At 40.5% G+C, this 23,017-nt stretch overlaps 1 protein-coding gene across 1 annotated transcript in view; it reads left to right on the forward strand.

Annotated features, from left to right (window-relative positions):
• The window catches only part of oca2 (oculocutaneous albinism II), a 503,930-nt gene that overhangs the window by 379,248 nt on the left and 101,665 nt on the right, over positions 1–23,017 (forward strand). Inside the window, exons 20-21 of the mRNA XM_072264241.1 lie at positions 3,094–3,198; positions 14,559–14,652. Coding sequence (XP_072120342.1) covers positions 3,094–3,198; positions 14,559–14,652 — 199 coding nt within the window. The remainder of the gene's footprint in view (positions 1–3,093; positions 3,199–14,558; positions 14,653–23,017) is intronic.

Below are 23,017 nucleotides of genomic sequence, written 5' to 3' on the forward strand. Positions count from 1 at the left end.
ACTTTATAATTTTTCATTTGTCATTCTGATAGAAGAATATAAGCTGGATTCATGATATGATGTCTCTTGGCTAAGCTACGTGGGGACATCATCAATTCTTAGCTGAGTAGTTACATGCCCAAGTCTTTAGAATGTAATCTAAATCTTATTCCCATTCCTCAACACATTTATCTAGCTCCCCAATGCAGCTGCTAAGATCAGGAAGGCAGCACATTGAGCAATATGATAGCAGAGTATTAAACTGATGGTCTGATTTAAACTGCCAGGCAGGTGGGGCTAAAACCAGGCTGTTAATTCCTCATGCAGCTCATCACTTCCCTTTGCCAAACAGATGCTCTGAATCAAAGGCACTAACAATGCCAGGGGCTCTCCTGAAATATTTTAATTAGCCTGACCCCAACTGGCCACAATTAACTCCAATCAGCCATGTGCACTGTTGGTAACAGTCTTTAAATCTGCCTTGACTCTGTAAAGAAAAATCATTCTTAAAAGGAAATTGACAGGCTCTTTAAAAGTAATTCTTTGCCAACACCCCACTGTTTGTGACTCAACCAATTTTATTGCTGCATTAAGGTATTAATTATTATTGCTCTGAACATATCTATTGATGTTCCTAGAAGCCAGAGATCACTAAACTTGTGAAACTGACCTGAAGTTAACAAGTAGGTTCAAAAGGAAATTGCACATCTCGATGGTGTTAATTTATGTAAGATCCATGCCATTACTGTTATGTTATGCCATCTGGCAAACTGCATTATCTAACACGAGAGGATTTGCTCAAGCCAAGACCTGCCACAGGAAGATGCAGAATGGGCTGTGGTTTCAGAAAAAGCAGATCTTCAAAATAGTAGTGTGGAACTATTGGGTTTACCAGAGAGGGCAAGCACGACATAGGTTTAAAGTGCCATCTGTAACAGCCTCGCCACACAGAGGGGTGCCACAGTAGTTTAGCTAATGTGTCAGCATAACACTATTACAGTGCCAACAACCCAGCTTTAGTTCCACCACTGTCCATAAGGAGTTTGTACGTTCTCCCCGTGACTGTGTTGGTTTCCTTTGGGTGGTCTGCTTTCCTCTTACATTCTGGGGTTGAGTGGGTTGGTATGTTAATCGGTCAAGCAGGTAAAATTGTGCGGCATGGGTTCATTGGGCTGGAAGAGCCTGTGACTGTGCTGTATCTCTAAATAAATAAATGAATAAGAATATTTACAATGCTGCCAAAGTATTTTGGGAGAGTGGTGCTTGAACAGAACCCACCTCATTCTGACTCAGAGTGCTGGTGTGGTATAACCTTAGAAGAAGGCCATTTTGCTCATCCGTCCTCTATGGTGGTCTTACTGAGGTGTACGGTGATCTTATAGAGGAATACAGTGAACTTTTACAGGTGTTTGATGATCTCATAGAATCATGAAGGGCACATATAGAGTGAATACAGTCTCTTTCCCACGGCTGGGGAACCAAGGACTCAATGGCATAGGATTAAGGTGAGAGGAAAATTGAAAAGAGATTTCAGGTGGTGGGTATATGCAATGATCTGCCAGAAGAAGCAGCTGAAGCAGGTTCATTAACAACATTTAAAAGGTGCTTGGTCAGGTGCAGGGATCCAGTGGGCAAATGGGTATCTTGGTTAGCATAGACCAGTTGTCCAAGTGGCCTGATTTCATATTATATGACTGACGTTATGAGTTTATGACTTGTACCAGTTCTATGAAAAAGTTCTTTAAATAGTCCCACTCTTTCCAAATAGTCCTGTAAATTTTATTTCTTTCCACTCCATCTCATTGTCTTTCAAAAGTCTTTAATACACCTGCATTCAGCACCTTCTCAAACAGAACATTCTACATTATATCATCTCACTGTTTCTTCTGTCAATTTACTGCCAGTTCACTTAATTGCACTAAACTTGGCTTCCTTGGTTACTGACCGTCCTCTTACCAGAAACAAAAATTTTTTTTTAAAGCTTTCTATGACTTTGAATACTTTCCTATATTTGTTAGATTATAAGAAATTAATTGTAATTAGTGACTGACATTGGATTAATAAATGGGAAAATGCTTCAATTAATTTGCATTTCGGAGCATATCTTTGCATTACAGCAGCTGGGAAAATGGAAATTCACCCTTACAAAATCAAAAATCACTACCAAAAACTTTGAGATATGGAGAAAAAATAATGGTCTTATTGAATTTAAATGAATAAATAAACAAATGCACAATGTATACTGAGGACTGAACTAGTTTGCCAAGAACAATGACAGTAGGTTGCTGGTTCACAGTGGGAGACCACTTAAGGGATTTGCTTTGAAAACTGTCAAGACATTCTCTTCTGTTGGTACTTGTGCAATGACACTTTATGAAACAATATTAAATCCATTTTTAGTTCACTTAAACAACAACCTGCTGCCTACAAGACTATAATTTATATTGCCTATAGATTGTCTACTGGCGTTGGACTACTTTTGAGCTAAAAACCTCCTACAGGAATGCATGTCCACTTATATAGGTTTCAATGGGGAAAACGTTTGTATTACAGAAAACTGTGATATGAATAGTGTTCCAGAAATGCAAACATTCTATAATATGACTGTAGTTTTGTTTAAAATTCTCAATGTATTATGGGGAATAGAAATAGAATGTATAACCTCATTGCCTATATAGTCGGTTTAGATCATTAATGTTGATTACTTTTGGATATTTGCTAGTGGTGTTCTTATATATGCACTGCAAGTACAGAATTATTTCTTAATGCAATGCATTTCTTATTTCTTTTGCCTAAATCTAATTTTGGATTCCATACTTTTCCTTTAACACAGTAACATCAGACTGGGCAAAATTTGACAGATGCTGGAAATATGAAATATAATTAGAAATGCTGAAAATATTCAACAGGTCAGGCAGCACCTGTCAGGGGAAAAGAGGTCATGCTTTTGATCAAAGACTTAAATTCACTAGGTTTATGATGATGAGTCCCTAACTTGAAATGTTGGCTGTGTGTGCCTGACCTACTGTGAGTTTCCCCATTGGGATTGCCTTATATTTATCACTTATTTTTTTCTACACTAATGCCCCGTATTTTCTTTTCTCTTTATTCCAGTCTGTGCCAGAAGACCAGCGACTTGCAGTTGCTCTAATCCTGGTCATTTGGGTCAGTGCCCTCGCAAGTTCTCTGATAGATAACATTCCTTTCACAGCAACCATGGTAAGACAAATCTTGGATATTTGGACAAAAAAAAATTAGTCAATTCAAGTTCTGAGTCCAACCTTCCTCATTGTATCTCAGTGTTTTATTTTTTTTCATACCATGTCAACTTTGAGAAAACCCCTTCAACAAACTATTCATCTTTAATGTCTGCTTCGTCCCCTCCAGCATCAGATTTCTGAATGGACAATGGACCAAACCATGAATATAATCTTCAATTTGCACTGATTAATTAATTTAATTTTTAATATATTTATTATTGTAATTAATAGTATTTTTATGCATTGTACTGTATTGCTGCCACAAAAAAACAAATTTCACGACATATATAATAAAACAAATTCTGATTCTGTTCAAACAAGACAGTTTCTGAGAATATTTAACAACAGAGAAATCACCTTAAAAGAAATGTTTGGACCATGCATTTGTAGCAAAATATTTCCTTGCATGATCAAACTTCAAATATATTCCTTTGTAGCGAGGTAACATCTTTGAACTGTCACTAGTAAATTACTTACTTCAGTACTATTGGGAGGTCAAAATAGTTTTGTTTTGCATCACAAATTATTTCTTGGCTATTAAATTTATACATCTTCAAGACAGCTGTCGACAATACAACATAGTCATTTAAAACCTCACTGTTAAATCTGATCAATAGTTGAATTCCTGACCAGAAATCGTGCATAACTAAATCTTATTTCCCCCTTTGCAAGTTCTCTTGCTTGTATCTATAATCTCTTCACCTGACAGTTCACCGGTTTCCAAACCAACATTTGCTAGCCTATGGTGTGCAAACTTAGTATCACCCCATTTCCCTGTGATCATTTTCCGAATTCACTTCCTGTAACATCAGCCCTCTGCTTATGCAGACTCTCAGTTAAGCAGTTCCTCAATTACAAGATTTCTGCCAGTATTTTGAAATCCATCCATAATTTTACTCTTTTACCTCTTTAGCCCTTTAATTCTTAAGTCTGTGCCTTTCTAATATTTGCCTCTTGCTTATCACAGTCTTAGAGTTGTACAATGTGTAAGCAAACCCTTTAGCCCATTGCATCCATGCAGCCTAGTGTCCACCTCATCTAGTCCCACTTCCCTGCATTTGGCCCATATCCCTCTGTGTTATCCATGTGTTTGTGAATTTAATTGTCCCACTTTTTTTTCTGTGATTTGAGCTGTCAAACTTATAAACTTGCTGAGGCCTTCTGCTCCCATTCTCTCCTTAAAGTTGCTCAAAAAAAGACTTTGGGCTTTGCCTAACATCTCCATTTGTCACATTTCTCCTTGAGTGTCCTGGTCCCACTTAACCTTGTTTGGTAACCCCTGCAAAGAAGCAGCTTTGATGTTTTTTGATATTTTACAAATGGAAATTGTTGTGATAAATTACCTTCCTTCATGCATACTTATACTATCCGTCGCGAGTAAATTATATCCTTCTCTTGTACAAAGATGTCCCTGCTTATTAGTTGAACTCACTACAGATCAGGTCAGCATTTTTTTTCAAAAGATCGTCTTCAGCAGAATTTCTAAAGGTGTTAAATAACATTCTCCTTTTATTGGGCATATTTTATTTTAAGACTATAAAAGCATAAGACCTAGGGGCAGAAATAAACCATTCAGCCCATCAAGTCTGCTGCACCATTCCACCATGGGCTGATTTAGTGTCCCTCTCAAACCCATTTTCCTCCCTTCTTCCTGTAACCTTTGTTGCCCTTACTAATCAAGACCTATCAACTTCTGTCTTAAATATACCCAATGGCTTGGCCTGCACAGTCATCTGTGGCAAAGAATTCCAGATTCACTACCCTCTGGCTAAGGAAATTTTTCCTCATCTCTGTTCTAAAAGGGCATCTCTCAGTTCAGAGGCTGTGCCCTCTGGTCCTAGATACCCTCACTATAGGAAACATCCTCCCACTTCCACTCTATCCAGATCTTTCAACATATAGCCCCAGCCGCTCCTTAAATGTTAATCCTTTCATTCCTGGGATCATTCTTGTGAACCTCCTCTGGACTCTAATGCCAGAACATCCTTTCTTAGATAAGGGGCCCAAAACTGCTTAAAATACTCCAAGTGCAGTATTACATCCTTGCTTTTGTGAAAAGAAGCAGTCCTAACACCAACTCCTGTGGCATTCAATGCCAGCCAACCAGCTGCCTTTTTTCCCACTCTTTGCCTCCTGCCAGTCTGCCCATCTTGTGCCTATCCTGAAATACCACGGCCTCTTATCTTGTTAGGCAGCCTCATGAGCAGCATTTTGTCAAAGGCCTTCTGAAAATCCAAATAAACAACATCCACTGACTCTCCTTTATCTATCCTGAATGTTATTTCCTCAAAGAATTCCAAAAGATCTGTCAGACAAGATTCCTCCTTTAGAAGACCATGCTGACTTGAACCTATTTTACCACGTCTCCAAGTACCTTGAAAACTCATCCTTGCTAATAGATTCCATTGTATTTCCAACCACTGAAGTTATGATAACTGGTCCATAATTTCCCTTCTTCTGCCTCTCTCCCGTCTTAAAGAGTGGAATGACATTTGCAATTTTCCAGTAGTCCGGAGCTGTTCCAGTATCTTATGATTCTTGAAAGATAATTTCTAATGCCTCTACAATCTCTTCTGCTACATCTTTCAGAATGCTGGGGTGTAGTTTATCTGGTCCAGGTGACTGATGTACTGCATCTTCAGACTTTTCAGTTTCCCAAGCACCTCCTCCTTAGTAATAGTGATGACCCTCACTTCTGCCCCATGACATCTTTACTTTTCTGGTATTGTGCTTGTGTCTTCCAAAAAAAAACTGATGCAATTTTCTTAAGTTTACCTGCCATTTCTTTGTCTCCAATTACTACCTCGCCAAAGTTATTTTTCAGCAGTCTGATATCCACTCTCATCTCCCTTTTACTCTTTACATATCTGAAAACTTTTTGTTTCCTTTTTTATGTTATAGGCTAGCTTACCTTCATATTTTGTCTTCTCTTTATGGCTTTTTCAGTTGCCCTCTATTGGTTTTTAAAAGCTTCCCAATCCTTTAACTTCCCTCTAATTTTTGCTATTTTGTATGCCCTCTCTTTTGTTTTTATGCTGTGTTTGACTTCCATTGTCAGCCACAGTTGCCTCATCCTCCCTTTTAGAATACTTTTACATGTTTGGGATGTATTTTTCCTGTGCCTTCTGAATTTCCCCCAGAAACACCAGCCATTGTTGTTCTGCCGTCATTCCTGCTAGTGTCTCCTTCCAATCAACTTTGGCCAGCTCCTCTCTCATGCCTCTGTAATTCCTTTTACTTCACTGTAATATTGATACATTTGATTTTAGCTTCTCCTTCATAAATTGCAGGCTGAATTCTATCATATTATGATCATTGTCTCCCAAGGGTTCCTTTACCTTAAGCTCCCTAATCATATCTGGGTCATTACATAACACCCAATTCAGAATTGCCAATCCTCTGGAGGGCTCAACCACAAACTGCTCTAAAAAGCATTCATAACTATTATACAAACTCCCATTCTTAGGATCCAGAACCAACTGGATTTTCCACAATCTACCTGCATATCGAAATCCCCCATGATTATCGCAACATTGCCATTTGTACATGCTGTTTTAATCACCTGTTGTAATTTGTAGCCCAATTCTTGGCTACTGTTTGGAGGCTTGTATATTACACCCATTAGCGTCTTTTTGCAGTTTCTCAGCTCTACCCACAAGGATTCTACATCATCAAATCCCATGTCACCTCTTTCTAAGGATTTGATTTCATTTTTTTTTAACCAACAGGGTCACCAAACCCCTCTGCCTACCTGCCTGTCTTTTCAATACAAAGTGCATCCTTGGATGTTAAGCTCCCAACTATGATCTTTCAGCCACGACTCAGAGATGGCCATAACATCATACTTACCAATGTCTAATTGAACTGCAAGATCACTTACTTTAATCTGTATACCGCGTGCATTCAAATATAAAACCTTCAGTTTTGTATTCATCGTCCTTTTTGATTTTGGCCCCTTGTTACACTTTAACTCATTCATTGCCCTATTACCTGCCTGGCTATCTTCATCGTCTTGCTATGTTTTGCATCCAGTTGTACATCAGCTATCCCATCTTCAACCCTTTCACTCCAGTTCCCATCCCCCTGCCAAATTAATTGAAACCTACCCCAACAGCTCTAGCAAACCTGCCAACAGGGATATTGGTCCCCCTTGGGTTCGGGTTTAACCCTTCCTTTTTGTACAGGTCATACCTTCCCCAGAATGATCCCAGTCTTAAGTCCTGCGCCCTCAACCAACTCATCTATTAAATCACCCTGTTTTTATCCTCACTGGCACATGGCACAGGCAGCAATGCTGGAGGTCCTGCATTTCAGCTTTCTGCCAAACTCCTTATATTCTCTCATTAAGACCTTCTCCCCTTTTCTACCTATGGTACTGTATGTCATTGGTACCAATATGTACCACAACTTTGTCACATGGTGTGAGCAGAATTAGCTGCAGCTTAATGTGAAAAAGACTAAGGAGCTGGTGGTAGACCTGAGGATAGCTAGGGTACCGGTGACCCCTGTTTCCATCCAGGGGGTCAGTGTGGACATGGTGGAGGATTACAGATACCTGGGGATACGAATTGACAATAAACTGGACTGGTCAAAGAACACTGAGGCTGTCTACAAGAAGGGTCAGAGCTGTCTCTACTTCCTGAGGAGACTGAGGTCCTTTAACATCTGCCGGATGATGCTGAGGATGTTCTACGAGTCTGTGGTGGCCAGTGCTATCATGTTTGCTGTTGTGTGCTGGGGCAGCAGGCTGAGGGTAGCAGACACCAACAGAATCAACAAACTCATCCGTAAGGCCAGTGATGTTGTGGGGATGGAACTGGACTCTCTCACGGTGGTGTCTGAAAAGAGGATGCTATCCAAGTTGCATGCCATCTTGGTCAATGTCTCCCATCCACTACATAATGTACTGGGTGGGCACAGGAGTACATTCAGCCAGAGACTCATTCCTCCAAGATGTAGCACAGAGCATCGTAGGAAGTCATTCCTGCCTGTGGCCATCAAACTTTACAACTCCTCCCTTAGAGGGTCAGACTCCCTGTGCCAATAGACTGGTCCTGGACTTATTTCATAATTTACTGGCATAATTTACATATTACTATTTTTTATGGTTCTATGACTATTTATTATTTATGGTGCAACTGTAACGAAAACCAATTTCCCCCTGGGATCAATAAAGTATGACTATGACTATGACTATGACTATGACTAACTTCTGGCTCTTCACCCTCCCCCTTTAGAATGCTGCCAAGTTGACCTGAGACATCCCTGACCCTGCCCCTAGGAGGCAATATACCATCTGGGTGTCTCTTTCACGTCACAGAATCTGCTGTCTACTTCTCTAAGTATGGAATCACCGATCATGACTGCACTGCTTTTCTCTCCCCTACCCTTCTGAGCCACAGAGCCAGACTCAGTGCCAGAGACCAGGTCACTCGGACTTCCCTGTTCCCCCAGTAGCATCCAAAATGGTATGCTTATTACCAAAAGGAACAGCCACCCGGGTGCTCTGTACTGGCTGTCCATTTCCTTTCCCTCTCCTGATGATCACCCGGGCACCTGCCTCCTGCAACTTAGAGGTCACAACCTTTCTGTAGCTCCTAACTATCTCCTTCTCATTTTCCCATGTGAGCCAAGTGTTACTGAGCTGCAGCTCCACTTCCTCAACACAGTCTCCATGGAGCTGGATCTTGATGCATTTCATTCAGATGTAGTTACCAAGGAGACTGGAGGTCCCACACCTCACACAAAGAACATAAAACTATCTCCAAACCCATTTTCAATGAACTAGACATGTACTGACAGAAAAAAAAACTTACTAGAGACTTTCTTGTTTACTGGTCCGTATTTGCCCAACCCTGTTCTCGCCTAAGCCTGTTGAGCTGCTTGCCGAGAAAAAAAGGCAAAAGCGCTCGATCTCTTCTTAAACCTTGTGCAGTGTCACCAACGAATGACCTCTCGTGCTGATTGCCACCTGCCAAGAGAAATAAATGGACTTATCAATTCCCATGCTGATTGCTGCCGACTGTGAAAACAAAAATGGACATGTCTATTGTCTACTTGTCTCGAGTTATTTTTATAATGATACACAAGTAGGTCATTCAGTCCATCAGGTCCATGTGGTTCCAAAGGGAGCAGTTCTGTTTGTCCCGTTCCTCCTTATTTTCCTGTATCCCCTGTTCTTTCTCCCTCTCTCTCTCCTGCATGCCCATTTTCATTTTGCCATTAACCTACGGTAAGTGGTAGTTGCTCAGTTCTGGAGTAGTGAGGGACAGAGAATAAATGCAATCATTGCCAGTGTTGTCCACATCCTACAGTACGAATGAAATTTTGAAAATACATCGATTATTACTGTCTTGATGATTATAAATGGGATTGTATTGATGATTAGAGCCCTAGAATTGTACAACATGAATACAGGCTCTTTGACCCAACATTTGCCAGCCAGGTTACCAACCTGAGCTATTCTCATTTTACCTTGCTTAGGTGAAATCCTTTCCTAGCCATGTACATGTCCAAATGTCTTTTAAATGTGATTGGACCCACATCGACCACTTCCTCTGACAGCTCATCCCATATATCCTCCACTCTCTGTATGGAAAAATTATCTCCCAGGTTCCCTTTAAATCTTCCCCCTCTCACCTTAAAACTTTGCCCTTTAGTGTTAGGTTTCCCTACCCTAGAAAAAAGACTATGGGACTACTCACCTTATCTGTGATCCTCAGGATTTTATATACTATTATAAGGTCATTCCCTCAGTCCCCTGCAGGGAAAATAGTCCCAACTTATCCAACTCATCGTTATAACTCAAGCCCTGAAGCACACAATACTTAATTGATCTAAATTTTGGTGTATGACCAGTGTCTTCACACCCTCATTGATCACCCACACCCTCTGCAGTTGTTGAAATTGACTATTGTTTGCAACCATATCAAAATATAGACAGGGTGGCATGATAGTGTGGTCATTAGCACCACACTTTTACAGTACTAGTGACCCGGGTTTATTATACGCCGCCGTCCGTAAGGAGTTAATACTTTCTCTCTGTGACCGTGTGTGTTTCCTCTGGCTGCTACTGTTTCCTCCCACAGTCCAAGGTCGTACTGGTTAGAAGGTTAGTTGACAGGTATATGGAGGAATTTAAGGTGGGGGGGTTATATGGGAGGCAGGGTTTGAGGGTCGGCACAACAATGTGGGCTGAAGGGCCTGTACTGTGCTGTACTATTCTATTCTATAAGTCAATGTAAACTGTCTCGAAATAAGGCTAGAGTTAAATTGAGGGTTGCTGGTTGGCAACCTATTCCTCGCTGTATTACAATTAAAAAAAACATAGAGGAGGCAATTTGAGAGAATTTATAAGTAGATAATCACCTCCAGAGGAAAGCAAGCTGAAAAGTTGTCTTAAAAGCTACATTTACATATGTACACACAGTGGCCATGTTATTAGGTACTTCCTGTACCCAACAATGAAGTGGCCACTGAGTGCATGTTCATTGTCTTCTGCTGCTGCTGTAGCCCATTCATTTCAAAGGTCAATGTGTTGTGCATTCAGAGATGCTCTTCTGCACACCACTGTTGTCTGAGTTACTGTCGCCTTCCTGCCGGCTTGAACCAGTCTGACCATTCTGCTCTGACCTCTCTCACTAACAAGGTGATTTTATCCCCAGACTGCTGATCACTGGATTCTTTCACAACATCCTCTGGAAACTTTACAGACTGTTGTACGTGAAAATCCCAGGAGATCAGGAGATTCTGAGACACTTAATCCATCCCATCTGGCACCAATGATCATTCCTTGGTTAAAATCATTTAAATCACATTTCTTCCCCATTCTATGTTCAGTCTGAACAACAACTGAGCCACTTGACTATGTCTGCATGCTTATATGTATTGAATTGCTGCCACATGATTGTCTGATTAGATATTTATATTAACGAGTAGGTGTACAAGTGTATCTAATAAAGTAGCCACTGAGTACAGTTGACTGATGTGACTCAGTAAGAGCTTATTAGAGGCTTGGTACAAAGGAATGGAATCTGCTCACTCTTGTGTTTTGAAGTCTGTAACAGATGCCAAGCATCAGTTAAACCACCGAGAGCCCACAGACTGAATTGTGTTTCATACAAAGCTTTTATAAGACCATAAGATATAGGAGCAGAATTAGGACATTTGGCCCATTGAAACTGCTCTGTCATTTCATCATGGTTGATCCATTTTTCCTTTTAGCCCCAATCTCCTGCCTTCTCCCTGTATCACTTCATACCCTGACCAATCAAGAAATATCAACCTCTGCCTTAGATATACATAAAGGCTTGTGACAATGAATTTCACAGATTCACCACTCTCTGGCTAAAGAAATTCCTCCTCATCTCCATTCTAAAAGGACATACCTCTATTATGAGGCAGTGACCTCTGGTCTTAGACTGTCTTACCATAGGAAACATCCTCTGCACATGTATTCTATCGACCTTTCACCATTCGATAGTTTTCAATGAGGTCACCCTTCATTCTTCTGAATTCCAGAGAATACAGGCCTAGAGTCATCAAATGCTTTTCATATGACAAGCCATTCAATCCTGGAATAATTTTCGTGAACCTTCTTTGAGCCCTGTCCAGATTTATCACATCCTTCCGAAGATAAGGGGCCCAAACCTTCTCACAATACTCCAAGTGAAGCCTCACTAGTGCTTTATAAAGTCTCAACATTACACCCTTGGTTTTATATTCTAGTCCTCTTGAAATGAATGCTAATACCGCACTTGCCTTCCTCACCGCAGACTCAACCTGCAAATAGGATCAGCCATGATGGAATGATGCAACAGATTAGATGGGCTGAATAGCCTAATTCTGCTTCTATGTCTTATAGTCTTAACCTTTAGCGAATCCTGCATAGGACTCCCAATTCCCTTTGTGCCTCTGATTTTTGTATTTTATCTTTATTTAGAAAATAGTCAACCCTTTCATTTTTTCTGCCAAAACGCATGAGCATACACTTCCCAACACTGTATTCCATCTGCCATTGTGTTGGCGCATGGCCAAGTGGTTAAGACGTCAGTCTAGTGATCTGAAGGTCGCTAGTTCGAGCCTCAGCTGAGGCAACATGTTGTGTCCTTGAGCAAGGCACTTAACCATACATTGCTCTGCAACGACACCGGTGCCAAGCTGTATCGGCCCTAATGCCCTTCCCTTGGACAACATCGGTGGCATGGAGAGGGGGGACTTGCAGCATGGACAACTGCCAGTCCTCCATACAACCCTGCCCAGGCCTGCGCCCTGGAAACCTTCCTAGGTGGAAATCCATGGTCTCACGAGACTAACGGATACCTAATTAATTTAAATTCCATCTGCCATTTCTTTGTCCATTTTCTTTATCTGTCTAAGTCCTTCTGTAGCCTCTCTACTTCCTGAAAGCTACCTGTCCTTCCACCTATCTTTGTGTTGTCTGCAAACTTTGCAATAAAGCCATCAATTCCATGATCCAAATCATTGACATATAAAGTTTTAAAAAAATCGGTCCCAACACAGACCCCTGTGGAACACCATTAGTAACCAGCAGCCAACCAGAAAAGGCTCCCTTTATTCCCACTCTTTTTATTAATTAAATGCAATCATGAACAATAGCCGGATCAGAAATGCTGATCAAGTCAACTATCTCCCAAAGAGAACTCTGATAGGCCAACCTTTGCCTCCTACCAATCAGTCACTGCTTTATGCATGTTAGAATCTTTCCTGTAATACCATGGGCTCATAGCTTGTTAAGCAGCCTCATGTGTGGCACCTTGTCAAAGACATTCTGAAAATCCAAGTACACAACATCAACCAATTCTCCTTTGTCTATCCTGCTTGTTATTTTTTCAAAGAATTCCAACAGATTTGCCAGGCAAGATTTTCCCTTGTGGTAATCATGCTAAATACAGACTATTTTGTCATGTACCTCCAGGTACTCTGAGACCTCATCCTTAAGAATTGACTCCAACATCTTCCCAACCACTGAGGCCAGACTAACTGGCCTATAATTACCTTTCTTCTGTTTCTCTCCCTTCTTGAAAAGTGGAGTGATGTTTGCAATTTTCCAGTCTTCTAGAAGCATTCCAGAATCTAGAGATTCTTGAAGGATCTTTAATAATGCCTGCACAATCTCTTCAGCCACCTCTTTCAGAACCCTAAGGTGTATACTATCTGGTCTAGGTGACACCTACCTTCAGATTTTTCAGTTTCCCAAGAACCTTCTGCCAAATAAAGGTAATTTCATGCACCTCACGACCTCTAACACCGGTAACTTCCAACATACTGCTAATGTCTTCCGCAGTAACGACTGATGCAAAATACTTAATCATTTTGTCCGCCATTTCCTTGTCCCTCATTACTACCTCTCCTGCATTGTTTTCCAGCGGTCCAATATCTATTCTTTCGTCTCTTTTACACTTCATGTATCTGAAGAAACTTTAATATTATTCACAAGCTTAATTTTGTATTCCATCTTTTCCTTTTTAATGACTTTGCTAGTTGCCTTCTGTTAGTATTTAAATGCTTCCTAATTCTCTAACTTCCCACTAATTTTTGCTCTAGTATATGCCCTCTCTTTTGCTTTTATGTTGGCTTTGACTTCCCTCATTAGCCATGGTTGTGTCATCTTGCCATTAGAATACTTCTTCCTCTTTCGGATGTATACATCCTATGCCTTCTGAGTTGCTTCCAGAAATTCCAGACATTGCTGCTCTGTCATCATCTTAACCAGTATTCTTTTCCGATCAATTATGGTCAACACTCTCATGCCTCTTTAATTCTCTTTACTCCAGCTTCTATAGTATGCTGAACTCTACTGGATCAAAATTGACCTCAGCTATCTTGAAAAAAGTGTTTAATTTCCACTTTTCTCCTAAACATAATGTCTCTAATGCTGTGTGCATGTGACAGTGCTGCAGACGCTACAAGTGGCACAGTAGTGTAGCAGTTAGCCCAATGCTTCACAGTGCCAGTGATTAGTGTTCAACTCCCACCGCTGTCTGTAAGGAGTTTGTTTGTTCTCCCCATGACTACGTGGGTTTCCTTCAGGTGCCGTGGTTTCCTCCCACATTCCAAACCTGTACAGGTTAGGGTTAGTAAATTCTGGGCATGCCAGAAGTGTGTGACACTTGCAGGATGTCCCAGCACAAATCTTGGAGTGCTTTGGTTGTTGACACAGAATGACACACTTCACTTTATGTTTCGATGTTGCAATGCACATGTGACAAATAAAGCTAATCTAATCTAATAAAATTTTCATTGCACCCATGCATATGTGCACTTGTCCATGTGACAATGAACTCTTTTCTGTAATAGATTCCTGTGCTGCTAAATCTGAGCCAGGCTGCTGATGTAAACCTGCCTGTGAAACCTCTGATTTTCGCCCTGGCAATGGGAGCCTGCCTGGGAGGTGAGTGACAGCATTGTATTAAATCACCCTAGAATATGGTCTATTTTATTAACAAGAGGCAATAAGGTTGTTCCATCAAAGTGCATGGCAGATGAGTTCCTGAAATTTTAACTGAAATGTGTGGTGTCATTTTTCTCGTTTTCAATACTTCTCCCACTGACAGCAGCACTGAAGATGATGAAGTTTCTTTCTACATAGGAACCAAATTAATGAGAGAAATTCCTTGGCGAAGTTCGTACGTGGGCATTTTTGTCAGTGTGATTGCTGGGTGCTCGCTGCTTTCTTCCAGCTTTTATGACTGACCCTCCGCTGGTCGGGTCGACCAGGGATGTTGCGCCCCAGCTGTCTACGTAATACGCCAGCCAGCGCAGTACGATATGGAGAGCAAGTTGTTTCCAGGTTTTATGAATCAGGCAATAAGCTATAAAGATAGTTACTGATTTCAGAATTTGTTGTATGAATGTTTGATCTGAAGAATTGTTGACTCCTTACCCCCATCTTATCATACGCTTGTTCAGCCATCTTCCCTCACTCCTTGAAATGTTAAAACTCTACTTCCTCTTCATTTCTAAGCAGATCAACTACTTCTTAGAATGAGTACTTGTTTACTGGGAAGCCAGTGTTCCTTGTCCCTATTTGATTGAACTGAATAGCTTGCATATGATATTGGAACTTTTAAACTACATGCAAGTCAGACCAGGTGAGGACACCATTATCATTCCTGATGACATTACTGAACCAGATGGGGTTTCACAACAATCTAGGCAAATCATGGTCACCATTGCAGATATCAGATTTTCCTTTTAATTCCAGATGTCCCACTTAACCCTTACATACTGTTCGGGTCAAATTTGACCCGTTTTGACATTTGACAGCAGTAAAAACACCCTAAATGCCATTTTTTAAACTGAAATTTGATGACTTTTCCTAAGGTGACCCAAAATGCACAAAAATGAAAATATGTTAGAATTTTATACTTTGGTACAGGTGCTACAAATTTTTGTACATTGAGGCTGTTCTGAGTCAAATTTGATCTGTATCTATTGAAATGGATTTTAGATCTCGGAAACATTAATTAAGGATTAATCACCCATTTATTAATGTCAGATAGGCTACTTATACATTCTAAATAGATCTGTGGTTCAAAATTTGGTATAGACACTTGTTATGAGGGGATTCTTGGGCCGGGTCAAGATTGCCCCGGACAATACTGTGAAGGTATAGAATATGAACAGGTTGCCTGGGTTAATTTCCTAAATTTAATTCCACAGGTGTTATTGTGGGATTAAACTTATGGACAAACTCTGTGTACCATTGCTGCAAAGCACTGTAAATACTTCAAACCACTTTTTATAATGCTGGTTATTTTTTATTCCAGCTTTGCACTGTTTGCAGATTATCTGCAGGTTATTTTGATTTTCATCTATGGGTCGTTACAGTATAGAATGCAGCCTGAAGCCCATTATTCCTGTGAAGGAGCTTTTCCAATTTCATTCTGATCCCTCATGATTTTGCTGTAGCTTTAACTTTTCTCTTTTGCTTTGAATCTGTATTCATTTTGGTGTATGTGTGAAGCCTTGGCATGATAGTAATGCTAACCCTTCTCAGCCATTTCTGCTTTACTTCCATGCCGGACACATGAGCACAGCTTCCATAGTATATCGGTGAAGAGGCAGGTCATGTTGAAGAAGCAGGAAGTCTGCAGGAGGACTAGGACAGATTAGGAGAGTGGACAAGGAACTAGCAGGTGGAATACAGTGTAAAGAAGTGTATGGCCCTGGACTATAGTAGGAGGAATAAAGGCATAGACTGTTTTCTCTTTCTTTTCAAATCTTTTTATTGTTATATTATACAAAAGAAATAACACGAGCACATTGAAGTAACAACACTTACAATGTCTCAAAAAATACATTATCTTAAAGATTGAAAAAAAATTTGTGATAACTAAAAAAACCTACTAAGCAGAAAAAGTGAGAAAGAAACCCCATTAGGTGTACAATCCGGAGCCATGTGTCATACAAAAAGCTTCTAAAAATAAACATCAAACCGCCAGCAAGAAAAGAAAATATACCAAAAAATTTACAGTTAGATCGTGGAAAATATCTGTCAATTCGCACAAATGATAATAATGAGCAAATAAGCCCCATCTTTCCTCAAAATCAAATAAAGGTTCAAAGGTTCGACTTCTAATTTTTGTCCAAACTAAGACATAGCATCACTTGAGAGAACCATTGTGACAAAGTGGGAGCTGATGTATCCCTCCACTTCAACAAACTGGCCCTCCTAGCTATTAATGTTACAAATGCAATAACATGTTGGCCAGACACAGAAATACCATGAATATTTTGAGAAATTATTCCAAAAAGTACAGTTAATTTATTACGTTGTAGATTAATTTTAAGTGCTTTAGAAATTGTTGAAAAAACTGACTTCCAGAACTGTTCTAATACAGAACAAGACCAAAACATATGTGTCATAGACTGTTTTCTCAATGATATGGAGAATGAGTTCAGGAATCAGAAGTGCAAAGGGTCTTGGGAGTCCCAGTGCAGGATTCCCTAAAGGTTACCTTGCAGGCTGGGTCAGTAGTAAGGAAGACAACTGCAAAGTTAGCATTCATTTCCAGAAGGCTGGAACATAAAAGCAAGGACGTAATGCTGAGGCTTTGTAAGGCATTGGTTAGACCGCACTTGGAGTATTGTGAGCAGGTCTGGGCCCTATATCTTCAGAAGGAGAGGGTACAGAGGAGGTTTGCAAGAATGAAAGGGATAATTTATGAGGAGTGTTTGATAACCCTGGGCCTGTACTCATTGGAGCATAGAAGATTTACAGGGGTTCTCATTGAAACCTATTATTCAAAGGCCAGGTTAGAATGTTTTCAATAGTTGGATAGTCTCAGACACAACCTCAGAATGGAAGGACATCCATTTAGAACAGAGATAAGGAGCAATTTCTTTAGCCAGAGGGTGGTGAATCTGTGGAATTCACTTCCACAGACTGCCATGCAGGCCAAGTCATTTGGTTTATTTAAAGCTGAAGTTGGTAGGTTCTTGACGAGCAAGGTTGTCAAAGGTTACAGGGAGAAGGCAGAAGACTGGTGTTGATAGGGCAAATAAATCAGCCATTATTGAATGTTGGAGCAGACTCAATGGGCTGAAGGGCAGAATGGTTTTATAGTCATAATCTGACGCTTTAGGATTATCCTTCTCATTTATTGTATATTGCTACCTCTCATATTCCTTCAAAATCCTCCTAACAATTTTCCTCAAGTGCTTCCACTTTTTCCTAAATGCTTCAGTTGCAGCCTTGTGGCTAAATTGTCTATATTCTGTTTTTATGTACTGCCCATGTGGTGTAATGAGATAGAAAGAATTTAATGGTCGATGATGGGATTGATATCAAACTATCCCGGAGCCAGACCAGTAGTGGTAGACATGCATAATGCATTCATGTATTGTAAAGGATAAGATAAATGGACTGGTTTGAGGGATATATTATTTCTCTGCAGAATATTTCTTATGATGAATATATTTTAACATAAGGCTCCAAGCTTTGGCAGAGGAAAATGATTAATACATAATAGATGAGTAAAAGTGAAGTCTTTTGATTACAGGTCCTTGTACTCAGCCTCATTAAAGACACAATTGTGGTCAGAATAAGAGTCAACATTTTCAGGAATAGATTCTGAGAACTCAGGTTCTTCAGAGAAATGCAATGATAATGTAGCAGAGATTTTACTTCAGAGAACAGAGAGAACAAACATAACACAAGAGATCCTGTAGATGCTGAAAATTCAGAATAACAAAGACAAAATGCTGGAGAAACACTGCAGGTCAAGCAGCATCTGTGGAAAGGAATAAACAGTCAAGTACAAGTTCAAGTTTATTGTCATTCAACCATACATGTACACTGCTAAATGGAACATCTCTCTTCTGGGACCAGGGTGCGAAACCCAGTACATATATCACATACAGCACATAAAATAATATTAATAGATAATTAAAAAATCTGTAGATGTACATGTTGACATAAAGTGTATATATGATATATAGTTAAATATAAAACAGTATCATGCTATCAGTCCTGTCATAATAATATGGTCAGAAGTTTCATGGCCTGGGGAAGAAGCTGTTCCCCAGTATATCAGTCCTTATTCTTATGTTGTTGTACCTTCTGCCTGATGGGAGGAGGTCAGAGAGTTTGTGGGGCGGTTGGGAGTGAGGGCTCTGCGAATGCAGTGCCCCTGGATGGAGAGTGGGGTAGGAAAGAGTCCCTGAAGATTCTCACAGCACTCCTTACAATCTGTTGCAGGGTCTTGCGGTCAGTTTCCTTGCAACTCCCATACCAGATGGTGATATATCTGGCCAGGATGCTGTCAACACAGTGAATATTTCGGGCTGAGACACTTCAATAGGATCCATTGCTGTTCAGTCTGTATATGATCATGGATAGCAATCACTCTACTGACCTGCATGCCATCAGCCCACACAAGTACGTTTCTCAGTAAGTGTAACAATAATAAACCAAAAGCCAGCTACGTAGCATAAAATCTTCAACACAAGTCATAGGCATGCGTGCTGGAAGCAATCAAAGTTTTTTTAAATAACTAGTTAATGAGAATTAGTTACCTCAGCCTCATGATATGTTAATAAAAGGCATAGGTTTATGCTAAGGGACAAAATGTTTAGAAGGGATTTGAGGAAGAACTTCAGCAAATGGAATTAGTATAGACTGCATAATGGACCAAAGGTCCTGTTTCTACACTGTACAAGTAGATATAGAATGATTGTAGAATTGATGAATGGCTCAGAGACAACTATAAAAGTAACCTGAAGCAGATACATTAGTCCCCAGGGAATAGTGGGAGCATTCATATTCTATAATGTCTGACAAACAAAGCAGAGAGCACTCAGATCTTGAAGACCAATGAGGGTACAGTTAGGGTAAATGCAAGCAGGATTTTTCAACTGATGTTGGGTGAGTCTAGAAGTAGAGGTCAAGAGTGTTATGTTTTGTGACTCCAAAGCATAAAACTAATTTATACGAAAACATGGAGCCAGGAATGTGTGTCTTAGTTTCGTTTTTACCTATGACGTGGCAGCTTAATGACATACAGTATGCCATTTACTTACTTCAAAGGTTCAAAGGTGGAATTCAATGTCAGAGAAATGTATACAATATGCATCCTGAAATGCTTTTTCTTTGCAAACACCCACGAAAACAGAGAAGTGCCCCAAAGAATGAACGACAGTTAAACGTGAGAATCCCAAAGATCCCCCCGCTCCCGCGCGTAAGCAGCGATAAGCAACAAGCCCTGCTCCCCCCACCGCCAAAAAAAGGCGCATCGGTACCATCACCGAGCCCATGCAAAGACACAGACCAAATTTACCCCAAAGGTTTTGCATTTCATCCGATATTTCGACAAACCACAGGTTCTCTCTCTCCCTGGCAAACGGGAGACATAACAACAATCCGCTGGTTTACGATGTTAGAAGTCTGTTTCATCGTTTTTTTTTAGCTCTGTGTCCGAAGATCGCTAAGACCTTGGGTGTTCAGGCCCACAGCAAAAGATTTTCTGGCCTCCCCGATGACACACGAGTCTCCTGCCGTGACAACGGCCCTCGATCCGCCCGTCTCCAGAGCCCCAAGATCTTAGGCTTCCGAACACGATCGAGACTCTCAGGCCAAACCCTTGGCATGTTGAATAGCGGCCAGTCGTGGAACCCCGAGAACGGGTCCCATTCCTGCAAAGAACTGAAGCCTGCATGTAACTCCAGGTCAAGGTCTTCAAAAGAACCCTGAAAGGGAAAAATAAAGATATTAAAGGTGGAAATAGATCTGTTTCCGAAGGTCATACTTTTACATATAACCTGTAATGAATTATTTAAAGAAACAAAGAATGCTTAATCAAGAATATATTTACAATATTACTCAAATATTACTGAAATATTAAAAACACAACTTTCCTTACTGCTTAGCTGTAAACTCTAACTCAATGTAGACTGCATCTCAACTACATACACAGTGTACTATACAAATAAACTTTTTTTTTACAGATATTCACAGCATAGAAAATTTTAAATTGTCTCATTCAGACCTAAACATTTAATTGCTGTAGAGGATTTCTTACTTTTGTGGGATCACTTCTTTCCTGACAAGCAAAGGGGGATCACTTTGGCCTGGCAGGTGAGGCTTGCGGCTGTGGAACAATCTCAGGTTCAGGGGACTCCTCTGTGATGGTCAATGGAGTTGACTCTGGGACTGCAGGAAGTGGTTCTGACAGTTCTGGACATCTTTCTTCTGGAGGTGTTCACAACCCACACAGTGCATAGCAAGTTGCTCGATCTGCTGATCTATCCCAGGACATCAGACTGTGCTTCAAGTCAATGCTTTCATTTTGATCATGCCTAGTTATAGCACCTCCAAAATTTTAGCTTTCAGCTTGAATGGTACCCCAACACCTGTCAAGGGCAATTTCATCCTGGTGCTGGTAAAGACTGGGGGAACTGGAATTCTAATGCACATTCCAGACATTTTGGGTGGCCATGTAGACCTGAGACAGTGTGAGGACTTTTCTGGTTTCCCTTTGCGCTATTGCTGTGATAACTGGGAGACTTTCAGTTTGTGTCCTCCAAGAAGCAGAGCCCATCTCTGCATTGATGCTGCTGCTGTTAGTGGAAGGCCCTTCTGTGGATTGAAAATGGACAGCAGTGGTTGATGATCAGTAATGAGGATAAACTCTCTCTCATGCAAGTACTGGTTGAAATGTTTTACACCCCAAACCAGACTCAGGACCTCTCTGTCAGTAAGGAAATGTGACGCAAATGCTATGGGGCACTCACTTCCATCACTTATAACATGTGGCGTGGCTGCATCTACACATAAGACAAGACATCACAGGCAAGCTTCACTGGATGGTTTAGATTATAATGTGTAAGTACAGTATCTAACATCAACACTTCCTTTGTCTTTTGGAAAGCCACATCACAATGCTTTATCCATTACCATTTCTTCTCGATCTGTAGTATTTTCAAGGGGTGGAGCACAGTAGCCAGGTTGGTAGGAACCTGTTATAGTAATTGATAAATCCTAAAAAGGACTGCAATAGGGGCACTTCCTTTGACCTTGTGGCATCCACCACTGCTTGAATTTTGTCAGCACACTTGTGTAGTTCTTGTGTGCCAATACTATGACCACAGTAAGTGATGCTTAGTTTAAGGTATTCACACTTGATGTGTTGTGCTCAGAGCTGATAATCTTCTAATCTTTTTAACACTGTCTTGATATTTTGGAGATGTTTCTTGTCATCCTTACTGGTAACAAAGATATCTGGGTAACAGTGAGTGCTTGTGCAGCCTTGTGGCACCCAGTCCATGGCTTTCAGACAGAGTGCAGGTGCAGATGCTACTCCAAAAATAGGCCTATCATAGCAGTAAAGCAGTTTGTTTGTGCTTGTGGTGAGAAACACTTTGGACTTTTCTTCCATTTCGTTCTGAAGGTAAGCCTCAGTTAAGTCCACTTTGCTGAAGTGCTATCTTCCAAAAAATGTTTGGAAATATATCCTCTATCCTGGGCAGAGAGTATTGTTCTACTTTCAGTACTGGGTTGATGGTGACCTTAGAATCATCACAGATCCTGACGGACCCGCTCCTCTTGGCCACTGAGACCACTGGTGTTGCCCATGGGCTCCACCCAACCTTTGACAGAATTCCTTCCGCTTCCACGTGATCTAGCTCACTGGCTACTTTGTCACAGATGGTATAAGGAACTGGATGGGCTTTGTGAAACTTGGGTGTAGCATTTTCATTTAAATGTTTGAATTTTCCAGTGTTATCCTTGAACACTGTTGCGGCATCTTCCAGTATCTTTCTTAATTTGCTTTCAGTTGACTCTATTACAGGGGTTATGGCATGCGGTTGGTGGATGGATCTCTAATCAACCATAATGCTGGCCCTCTTGCTCTTACCATAAACAAGTCCAATATGGTCTGTCGGTTGTTACATTTCATTGTTACAAATCATTCCCACACGAGGTATTTTTTCCCCAGTATGAGTTCTTAGTTGGATACATGCAAGTTTCAGTTTAGTATCTCTGAAATACAGTTCAAACTCATTTTGTGGTATGACTGAAACAGGTGAGCCAGTGTCCAATTCTATTTTAATTAATTTATCATTCACTTCTAGTGTAAGCCATATTACTTGTCTCTTGTTAATTTTTACATTGTAAATCTCAAGGCTACACAGTCCTGTATTGGTCTCATCGTTATCAGATTTTTCATCATCAGCATGCAGATTAGTGCTCTGTTTGAAACTGAAACTGCTCATTTTGGCTGGTTTGGTTGGAGCAGTCAATTGTCTAAGCAAAC

The sequence above is a fragment of the Mobula birostris genome, chromosome 7, assembly GCF_030028105.1.
Source record: "Mobula birostris isolate sMobBir1 chromosome 7, sMobBir1.hap1, whole genome shotgun sequence".
Classification (NCBI taxonomy): domain Eukaryota; kingdom Metazoa; phylum Chordata; class Chondrichthyes; order Myliobatiformes; family Myliobatidae; genus Mobula; species Mobula birostris.